We start from the raw sequence: 11,897 nt of genomic DNA on the forward strand, positions 1-11,897 counted from the left end.
CACTTATGCCATCATCTCTCATAAAATGTGATTAAAGCCAAGAGGCTGATTGCAGATGGATTAAAAAAATTATAAAAATATAAAACATAGGTTTAAAAAGTGTTATGGATAAAAATAGCTGTTCTAATCATCAAGCTTTAACAAAATCCATAATTAGAAATATTGATTTTTATACCTCAGTAAGTGATAGTTGACACAAAACGGTTACAGATTAGTCGAATCGACGATTACGTAGCATGTCTGAAAGTAATGGCTTCGCCTGTCTAATCCCTAATTATAAATATAATATCTGTGTTAATTAATACGTAAAAAAATTTAACGTTGTTTATTTGAATGTTCATCGTGTCGATTATTTCTTATATTTTTATTGCTTAATTGCTCAACCAGTTTTTATGAATTTTGAAGGAAGTAAAATAAGTATAAAAGACAATTAGGTAATCCAAATTCAGTCATCCTTAACTGTTAGTTTTTCTTCGTCAATTTTCGTTTACGCTGTGATGAAGAGAGTCAGAGGACTTTAATAGAAATGGTACACTGATTTATTTATTTATGAAGAGGGAAATATTTACCTAGGTGCCTATATTATACACGTCTCCTCTAGATTCTGAACGGATTTGGATGTACATTGGACTATTTCTATGTTTCTAAACTTAGGCTCAACGTTTATCTCTATATATAATTGTGGACTAATGTCATACGAATCTTGACTTACCTGCTTAAAAGCCAGATTATCAATCTGAATCATTATTCAATTCCAACAATATGACATAGGTACATAAAGGTGAAACTGATAACTTTTTTATGTCGGTTAAACGTAGTTATTGATAATAAAACAAGGAAAACGAAATTATGATAAAAAAAGAACATACAAGGACAGCTGTGTTATTGTTACATATTTATAAGTCATATATTATCATAAACAGACTCAAAACAGATGCGTCTAAAGGACACATTTCATACTTATCTGATTTTTGATATAGTATGGTGTTTGTTTTAGAGTGAGAAGTGCGACAAATTAAATACGTCTTGGTTTATTTCAAAATCTGGTACTTATATGCTACGCTTTTATGTCTACTGAAATCTGTGTAATATATATACAACTTCATGTACCTAATATAAAATCAAACCACAATGACGTTTTTTAAATGTATAGTGCGTTTCACGAGATAGTTCCCTTCGGCCATCGCCGTTAGGTTAGTAGAAATAAAATCAGTGTTGCTACGGTTTGAAGAAATCAAATCACCAAAATCTGGGGTAAACTACTGCCGATAAATTATCTTCATTATGAGGCAGACATTTGGTTTAAAGATACATGTTTATTCGCGCTTCGTGGGATGGGAAACTGGATAAGACTACCCACGTTTCATAATAATCCTTCAGCCATAATTATGGAACTCTACAAAAAGTAGCGAGGTTGGAGACAACATAAATATTAAATTCGTGAAATAAAAAAGCATATTTATTTCGTCAAAAATGTATTATTTTACTATACGTGTGATCAAAGGACATACATCTGAATCATGGCTTTCGATGTGTCGCTATCATCATCTCCTAATTCAATTATTATAAAATTATCAATTTCACTGTCTACAGATATGCCATCATGGTGATATTTATCTTCTATTTTTTTTTCACGTGGTGTGCATTGCTTTTTCCACTCTTCAGCAGATATACTTGAAAATGCTTCTTAAGTTATTTTAACGATGTTTTTTACTTCTTGTCCTACATTTTTTCAGGGACACGTCGTTTTAGTACACTCCATATTAATTCGATAGGATTAAGGTCGCAACCATGTTTTTCAAGCATCAGGTCATTCATATTTAAGTGGTTCCTTGTGCTCTTTCACAATCTCATATAATTGAGCTTTTTTGAATGTCGGCAAATAAGTAACATCTTTACTTTTAATCCAATTCTGCATTTGATCTTTCGTACTAGACATAGTTAGTGCTTTGTTGACACCTATCGTGTGGTAGGATGCATTGTCCATTACAATTAAAGACCTAGGAGGAAGATTTGGCAACAACTTTTCCTCAAGCCACTTGTTGAATTTATTCCTGTTTATGTCGTCATGATAGTCTCCCGATTAAGACTGGGATCTAAAAATTCATTGAGCATTGGGTATAAAGCCCATCTGTCCACCAGCATGAACTATTCCATCCATCGTGGGCCCTTTGAGTCAGATTATAGAACACTTTCTTCGTTTTCGCTTTGCCAACATTTCCCGGCGCAGTATGTAGAATGAATATATGTCTCGTCCAAATAAATAACTGGTCGCTGTTCCCCATTTCGATTGTGTTGTAATTTATTTAAATATCGAAATCGCAATGCTACAATAAATCTTTCAATTAATACTTTTCTTTTCGATTGACATTTTTTGAACAAAAAACGCATTTTCTTCATTATCCTCCAAAGAGTAGTACGGCTGCCCTTAAAATCAATGTCATTTCGTAACTCAAGCAATATTCTAGTTACAGTATTCGTGACTTTTATGCCGGAGCTCAAAATCGTCAAGCTGAATCTTGCTTTCCCCGGGTCGACTTTTGCCAGGTGTTGAAATTTTGGGTGGGGTGAGGAGGAGCCACTTCTCCTTCTTTGGAAATTTTGGTTACAGTATTTCGGATATACCTGAAGACAAAAAATACTAAAATAATAAGTACAAAACCTGTATTTGGAATGCAATATGAAAAACAAAACTTTAATTTTTAATTCTTGTGAATTTATTTATAGTTTCATATTGACGGGAATTTTATGAGTTTTTTATTCGAGGCTGGCAATCCTATTTTGCTTACCTAATACCTATCATGGCGGCAACGCGATGACGAACTAATTCATAGTATCCGGCTAATAAATAAATTAAAAAAAAAAAAAAAAAAAAAGAACTAATTCATATGGAATTATTGGCCCTTTGTTTGATTTTTTCACAAAACGATTTCACCTTCAAGACCATCTGCCTTTCACGACTTTTTAGTGTTTTTGGCATGATTAAACGCAACAAAACTCTCAAAAATTCGGAAAAAAATATGGAACACGACAAACCGTGTTTACTTTTTGGTGTTTTGACCAAACAGTGGGGCCAACGACGTAGGAAACTATCTCGTGAAACGCACTATAATATGCTCAAGCACTAGTCTATAGACAAATTCATCAAGGAGAAAATCAAGGAATAGGCCACAAAATTAAAAAAAGAAAAATGACATCCATTGATTAGACAGTGATAGTTGACATACGACGCTTTCGTTTTTAAATATCAACTATCAAGTAGAAAATCTTTTGTGAAATTTACAATTTAAAACAATATTATTTGTGTTTAATGTGTTAAGATAACGTTTTTATTTTACATATTATGTCACAGTAACATGTAATGTGCCTAAGCAGACTAAAGCACATACAAATGTGCAGTCTTAATGGGTTAAATATGCTTTATCCGTATTAATTAAAATATTTATAACAAAAAAAATTTCAGTGATCAATCGATTTAGTGCGTATATTATGGATGCACCTGCGTCACTTCAAAAAGATGTAGAAATTAATAATTTGTGTAGTTTGTATGTAAAAATAGAAAACACCTTTCCTAAAAGTGAGAAACAGAAGAGTTCAATTATTAAATACACTCGTTTGCCTGAATGCGATTTCAGTACCATAGGTGAGTGTTATTTCGATTATTAATACAATTTAGCTTCCTGTTTCAATTGCGTTAATATATATATATATATATATATATTAACAATATATATATATATACAATCATTTATATGTAATCTGTTTTTAAATTATATATTCTGATAAAGTACTCAGTAGGACTTATGCATTGTTTTTATACATTTAATTTCTATTATAGAAAAATGGCCCAAGAACAGTTATACCTTAGAACCCAGGTTGCGGCGTATTATTTCAATTGAAGAGCCCCTAATAGGATCTACTAGGTCATTAAAAACAGAGATGGCTAGTATTCCAAAGATGGCATCAACAGGTTACTCAAAAAGGAAAATTGTAACAATTGATGAAGATGACGAAAACAGTCTACATCCCAAATTTTGTATGTTTATTTATAATACTACTATTGGATTAATAATTGTAATGGTTTTATTTCATTACTTTTATTATAATGTTTGCAGCTCGAGAGATAAAAAGTTCATATACCAAAGTGGTAAACAGAGCTTTAGAAACAAAGGATCTTAAGCAGACATCTCAGAGAAGTACATCAAGATTAATTAATTCAACAAAATGTAAGTATTTTAATTTTGTTTTAAATGTTATGTCTATTAATTAACATAAAACTTTATTTGTAAGTTTTTATGCCAGCCAAATAGTAGATTTCATACATTTCATAGGCCAGTTTACAAGTAGAGTAATTTTGGTGATTGGTGAAAAATTTAAATGTTTTGTGATATTGTAATTAATCTTAGGTCATATTGTAAGTAAAATATATGATAATGATACTATTTTTTTACTTATAATGATGTATCTTTTTCATAAAAACTATACAATAATATTATTTTATTATGAATCTGCCTAAGCTATCTGTCCTTAGAATATAACCTGTACTTAATTATTTAAATATGGTTCCTCAATGTAGTGGAAACAAACAAAATTATTGAACTATTTAATGATTTCAACACTAGTGTTTGCTCATATCATAAAGTAGCTTGTTTTAAATATTAAATATTCATCTAGGCTATTCAGATCCTGATTTGGCATACATGTATTTCATGTAATGGTCCACCATCTTTATATAATATATGTTTCTACTGTAAGTGTGTACGTCACTGAACTCCTCTTAAACAGCTGGACCAATTTGAATGATTTTTTGTTTGCACTCTAGATGTTAGATTTTGCCGAAGTCGGTAGTTTCATACTTTGTTTAATATCCTTATCGCTTGAAAAATCTTGCAGGCCTACGTCTGTCAGATTTGCTAGTATCATATAAATAAAGTAAATTATACAAATAGGGAAAGAAATTACTATTAATTTAACATACACATAACTCTATATCATGTTACTATTTTAATTTACTTTTTTTTTCTTAACATGTTGTCTAAATAGTTGTTTTTGTACATCATCTTAATGTAGAATAGTAAATTGTGAATATTAAGGTAACAATCCTAACAACAATTGAAGTAGGTATTTACATTCATGGTATATTATTTTTTAACAGATTCCCAAGATGTTAAGCAAAGTAATAAAGCAAGTCCTACAAATAATACTAGAAGGAATGTCAGTGTATCTTCTTCTAGGAATAAGCAAGCTAAAGAAAATGACCCCATATTTAAAGGCAAAGGTAGCATAAAATAATAAATATGTAGTCCTTTGGAGAAGAATTGTTATTAATTTTAAAATATTACATATGTTATACAAATTTCAGAATCTTCCCGAAATACAAAAACTATCAACACATCGTCTAAGACTCTTGTTGGTAAAAAATTACATTCAACGGATAGTGGTAAAGAAATCCAGATAATCAGGAACAAAATAAAACAAGACTCTAAAAGTCCTCCACCCAAAAAGATAGCATCAAAAGACAAATGTAATAAAATACCTCTTGAATTTGGACGACTGAAGAATAATTTGTTAAGAGAATTAAGTGATAGAAAAAAACAAGTGAATGTCATTCATGTTCCCTTAGAAAAAGACTATGAAAATTATGATTTAACAAGTCAAATATCAAAAATTGAAAGTGAAATAAATACAAAAATGGTTGACAGCAGTACTGATGTAGAAGACTTAAAAGTATTGTGTGATATAAACGTTGGGACAGAATCTGTAGAAAAAATCAATGAAATAACAACAACTGTAACAAATTTCAATGAGTTGACTTGCACAGCAACAGAAAATAAGGATTATAACACATTTGATAATCTTCAAATACCAAATGTTACTTTAATCAAAGATAAATGTGAGAAATCCAAAGAAAACTTAGTCAGTTTTTGTAGTCAGTCATTACCTAATTTAATAGTTCCATCATTTAGTGTGACATCCATGGATAAAGACAATGCACATGAAAAGCCTATTGGTAAAAGTTCATATATTATCAGTAGAGCAACATTAACATATACAACAGAACAGAAAATTGATATTCACATGGTTGAAAACAATATTGATATGAATAGCCCACCAAATACAGACAACTACCCTATGAATGTAATGTCTGTTTATAAAAAGGAATTAAAAGAACAACAAACACATATAAATAAAAAGAATAATAAAAATGCAAAAGCTGAAAATTTACAAGCCAATACAGGACCACTGAAACGTATTGATAGTAGATTAATAAAACCTTCAGAAATAATTAGCTCAATAAATACTAAATTACTCCAAAATGACTACATTAATGAACAATTTCAGCGAGAATTAAATTTTATTGATTCATTTTTTGAGTCTTTACAATATTTAGAAAATTACTCTTTCTCAGATAAAAGATTAAGTCAATGTAATGTAGAAAAAATGGTCAATAACACATGCGATTTAAAGAAATTGGAATATGATTCATTTTTCTCTAAATTTGATCATTCTCATGTCGATGATAGTGAAACAATAGCTTCGAAGAGTCTTTGTCTGGTAAGTGTTTATCTTTGAAATCACAAACAAACTACTTGCAAGCCTAATTTGTTTCAAAGTTGTTCGTTAGCAGCAAATCATTCTTGTTTCTCCAATTGAAAAAAAATAATATTCAAAACTTAATTATATTTAAATTAATAATTACATTAACTTTGATTTCAGCTCAATTTACTCATACGCGATGAGCAACGACGAGCAAAGAACTTCCTATTCGTGCTGAAAATGCGCGAAGATGCTTTAAAAGATTTCACCAAATCCCAGATATTGTGGTTAGAAAATCGTAAAAAGCAAGATAATACAGACATATCCACATTAAAGAAAAAACAAAGAGGTGCATTACTCAAACTACAACACGAGTGTGGTGAAATGCAACGTATGCGCAAGGCGTTGTTGACACTGTCAGAAAAGCGGAAGATTGCGCTCATGAAAACCAAAAGAAATATTGAATTAAAATTCAGAAAACAAGTTGATGTGGAACAAATACTGGAGAAGCGGAAATTAAAGAGAAGTATATCCGCTGAGAGATATACAGCGCCATTGAAATGTTTTGACCTATCAAGTAGTGGGTGTGAGGAGAGTTCAACATCAAGACCAAAATCTGTAACTCCTCTATGCGTTCTGAAGCCTGTCATAAATCCACAAAGTGCAGAAAAAAGCATTCAAACTGGTGACAGTATTTTATCTGCAACACAAACTAGCACTGCTGAAGAGAATTTTGTTGTTGTTGATGGAGGCTATCTAAATATTTTGTTTCATAACTTGACCTTACCTGAAATTTTTAGTAGTTCAAAACAATATGAAGTAAATGAGGAAGCACTGAAGAATATAGTCACAACAACGAATAACAAAGTAAATGATAAAGGTGATGCTATAAAGAATTTCATGGATCATGTTAAAAGTCATGTATCCGATACTTCTAGTCCATCAACAGCCCGAAGTTTAGTGGAAGAGTTTGACCAGTACTATAAAGGACTTAATTTGGAAGAAAAAGTTGAATCAAGCAATGTTGATATTCATGAAGTCAAAGATGTTGGTACCCAAATGGTTGAAGAGTGGATTGAACCGCTACAGGTTAATAGTGAAATCAGTGATAATAACGATTATGAATCAGTTGAGCCCCATATGGTGTCAGTTGAAACTCAGTGTTTAAGAGGAAGGGACGATTTAATTGGTGGCAGATCAGTGGCCGGCCCTTTACCAGTACCTGCAGGTGAAGCGGCAGTCACTGAAAAAGATCCAAATCTAACTATATGGCCTGAACAGAAAACTTCATCTACATCCACTTCACCGGGTATGTATACCAAATCTCACAATTATATTTATTCACATTAAAAGTGTTGTAAATATATATAAATATACAAAAGTTTTTTTTTGTAATATAATTGATGTGTTTTGTAGAATTCATTCAATATAATTAGAATCAAATTAAATATACATATTAAACATAAATAATATAATTAAGTGATTTATAATCTGAATTTGTTTTAACTAAAACTTGAAATTTATGTTTGGACAATATATCGGGTGTTTTTTTTAGAGGAACTTTAAATTGCAATAAAACAACGAGTGATTATTGGACATGATTTTTTTTTTATTTGAAAGATAATCTTGTGGCATTACATTTTAAATATGATTTCTGGCATATGACTGCCACGGCTCGCTCGGATATAGTCCAATCTGGACGTTCAATTTTCGATGACTTTTTTCAACATTTGTGGCCGTATATCAGCAATAACTCGGCGAATGTTGTCTTCCAAATGGTCAAGCGTTTGTGGCTTATCCGCATAGACCAATGACTTTACATAGCACCACAGAAAATAATCTAGCCGTGTTAAATCACAAGATCTTGGAGGCCAATTCACAGGTCCAAAACGTGAAATTAGGCGGTCACCAAACGTGTCTTTCAATAAATCGATTGTGGCACGAGCTGTGTGACATGTTGTGCCTTCTTGTTGAAACCACAGCTCTTGGACATCATGACTGTTCAATTCAGGAATGAAAAAGTTAGTAATCATGTCTCTATACCGATCACCATTGACTGTAACGTTCTGGCCATTATCGTTTTTGAAGAAGTATGGACCAATGCTGCCACCAGCCCATAAAGTGCACCAAACAGTCAGTTTTTCTGGATGTAACGGTGTTTCGATATACACTTGAGGATTAGCTTCACTCCAAATGCGGCAGTTTTGTTTGTTGACGTAGCATTCAACCAGAAGTGCGCTTCATCGCTAAACAAAATTTGCTTATGAAAATCGGGAACAACGGACGGGAAAATTGGACGTCCAGATTGGACTATATCCGAGCCAGGCGTGGCAGTCATATGCCAGAAATCATATTTAAAATGTAATGCCACAATATTATCTTTCAAATAAAAAAAAAATCATGTCATTCCAATAATCCATCGTTGTTTTATTGCAATTTAAAGTTCTATACCTCTAAAAAAAACACCCGATATAACTAATTATAAAAATGCTTTGAATAGTTAGACCTGTAAATACATAGTAATGAAAGTACAAGGGATGTGAAATTAATAGTGATAATACATTCTCCATGGAAAGAAAAATAATACTGGAAGCCAGACATTTGATATAATACAAATAAAACGGCAATCAATTCTCTTTGTTTTTTTAAATAATTATGTTTAATTATTAAATATTATAAATGTTTGCGTCGTGTCTGTATTTCAAAAAGGGGTGAAATTGAAGTTCTAAATTTAATAAAATATATGTCTGTGCAAAATTTTCACTATGGAGATTGAACAGAGAAATCTGACATTTGATACTTCACCTACTCTTTAATAAACAAATTGTGAGTCGAAACGGAATTAATATAATATAGGTATTGACTTAAATTTGTGAATAATATATAATTAAAAAAATTATAAAAAAACGGTTATAAGATTATTATTTTAAAATACAAGTTGCTGTTCGTACAGATCCTAGTTACCACTAGAGACATCCGTGTTGTGGGTGACTAGATACTCTTCCGTGGTACATATTTAAATATGTACCACGAAAAAAATGTTTTTTTTCCAAAGATTTTTTTTATTTTTTAGACGAAAATAGCAGCGTCGATTTTCCTGATGTCTACTCTTGTCCAGCGCCCGTCATTACTCCTGCACAGAACGAGGCAGATGAATTGCGAAGACAGCAGCTTGCAATAGAGAAAGAGGTATTATATATACTTCCTATATACGTACAATATATAATATAAATTTGCTAGTTTCCCCTCGCAGCTACGTCCCCATAGATTTCGTGTATTTAACGTTATTAAAAGGCCGGCAACGCACTCGCGAGACCCCTGGCATTTACAGTGCCATTGATAGATGAGTCTCCACGTTGCCCGTTTGCCACGTTTAAAAAAACTTTTAATGATAGCTCTATATATCTATACACTATTTCTATCATTATTATATTTCAGATCAAGGCATTAGAACAACAGCAGTGTCGATTACTCGTACGGGAAATACCGGACAAGCCGCCACCACCATATACTCCGCCAGCAGCAACACGCGCTCCCAAGCCTAAAAAATTTACATTAGATGAGGCAAGCAAAGAAAAAGTCCAAAAATATTTAGAGAAAGAAGACGCCTTCGATAACGTAGATCCATTCGATGCGTTCCTCAAAGATTATTGCCAAGAGAATCTCGAACATGAGAAGAAGGAACAAGGTGACAAATTTTGGGACACATGCCATGATTTGCCGAAGAAACGTGTGGACGCAAAAAAATCTGCCAGTATTCTGACGGCAGAACTTACGGAAGTTCTGACTGGAGTGAGAGCTACAGTTGTTTCCGGTAAATCATTTTATAATAATTTTGGTCGAAGAGGTCACGGCTTGTCTCTATTGAGACTTGCTTGTGTACTGAGTATGAGGTTTGATTCCTGGGTAGGAAAAAATAGAATACGCCATTTGAATGTTTTTAAGAAAATCACTAGGGTGCATTTAGTTTGAAAGTTGGCGCTATTTGAACATTCCCGTGCTTGTCGATCCAATCGGGTTAGACAATCACGGCTCGCTCACGCTCTTACGGTGACTGAAAATCGTAAAGAAACGGACACCTAAAAACCATAAATCACCCGCGTGTGTTGAGCATGGAACCATGATTACTCCCCTATTAAATAAATATTTAACACGAAACAAATATGTCAGGTTACAGTTTATCCACGACGACAAAAACAGCGATAATTATTATTATTGTTTATCATAATCTTGCTCGCTTATTGCTAATCTATTAACACATACAAAAAAGTTGTATTATTATAGCTGTAATAAATCATTTTCAAGGTGTGGGTGCGCGAAGATCGGATCACATAGACGACATATTGTTTGCTGAATGGCGCCGGTGCGAACCCGAGTGGACTTCCCTTCACACAGACGAAGTTATCGTTAAAAATCAAATATTTGAGAGCATTTTTCAAAAGATTCTTACAGAAACAGTGGACGAGTATAAAAAATCGACAATTGTAAAACGCGTTGATAAATTTTAAGCAATAGCCAAACCGAGCGCTATCACTTTGTTAAATTTTATAATTGTATGTGCTTTCGATGTGGTCATAATAGGTGTTTCGTTTAAACCAGTCTAATGTTCAGATTTTGAACTATGTTATTATATTATTAATATAGCATCATTATGAACTTACACTATAGAAAATTAAATATTATGAAAACCTCTATTGTAGGAAAATTAATCATATAGAAAAGTAGCGTGTTGTCTTAGCAATCTATTGTTTTAATGGATCATGAACTTAGGTTAAGATTGTGTCGCTACTTAGCTCGAACTTCCATATGTTAGAATAGATTTTGTCATACGGCTTGACTTAGATCTGAGGTTAATAAAAATCGTTACTAATTTGTTAAACCGTTGTGTATAGTTGTTTCAATATTGAATCAGTCATGTTTTGTAGAACAAAATTTAATTATAGTTTTTACGAATAAACAAGTATATTCAAAGACTTTTTATTTATATTCTCTTCTCTACAGAATGAAGCAAAATTCTATTTTTTACAAGGCGTTCTTGCCTTTCATAAAATTGAAAGTTACGTTACGTTATATATAAATATACGTATACTGTCCAAAAGACTAGAAGAAATGCATTAGCTATATCGTTAATTCTATGTCACTACTCACTACATATGATTATATGTAGTAATAAGAAAATAATACATTTAGTCGTATTTAACAACTAGAATTAACATGTCTTGACTGCCGTTCCTCTTTTATAGTGATAGGAGAGCCTACGGGACGGTCATAAAAGGCTGGCCATTGACACCCATGTTAGTGGGTAGGAATGGTGTTTTGCTAACCCTTCCAGGAGTATTACGCACTTTATTTTACCACTT

The 11,897-nt window shown here is 32.2% G+C and overlaps 1 protein-coding gene and 1 pseudogene across 1 annotated transcript; one reads left to right on the forward strand and one right to left on the reverse strand.

Moving 5' to 3' along the window:
• Window positions 1–1,404: 1,404 nt before the first annotated feature.
• Window positions 1,405–3,127, reverse strand: LOC125062542 (annotated as a pseudogene).
• Window positions 3,128–3,286: 159 nt separating this feature from the next.
• Window positions 3,287–11,510, forward strand: LOC125062230. Its single transcript, XM_047668003.1, has 9 exons — window positions 3,287–3,643; window positions 3,839–4,036; window positions 4,116–4,226; window positions 5,156–5,278; window positions 5,363–6,555; window positions 6,718–7,846; window positions 9,611–9,726; window positions 9,976–10,351; window positions 10,843–11,510. Exons 1-9 carry the CDS (start codon window positions 3,490–3,492, stop codon window positions 11,043–11,045), a joined length of 3,603 nt encoding a protein of 1,200 aa, XP_047523959.1. The 5' UTR covers window positions 3,287–3,489; the 3' UTR covers window positions 11,046–11,510.
• The last annotated feature ends 387 nt before the right edge of the window (window positions 11,511–11,897 follow it).

The sequence above is a fragment of the Pieris napi genome, chromosome Z (genome assembly GCF_905475465.1).
Source record: "Pieris napi chromosome Z, ilPieNapi1.2, whole genome shotgun sequence".
NCBI classification, from domain to species: domain Eukaryota; kingdom Metazoa; phylum Arthropoda; class Insecta; order Lepidoptera; family Pieridae; genus Pieris; species Pieris napi.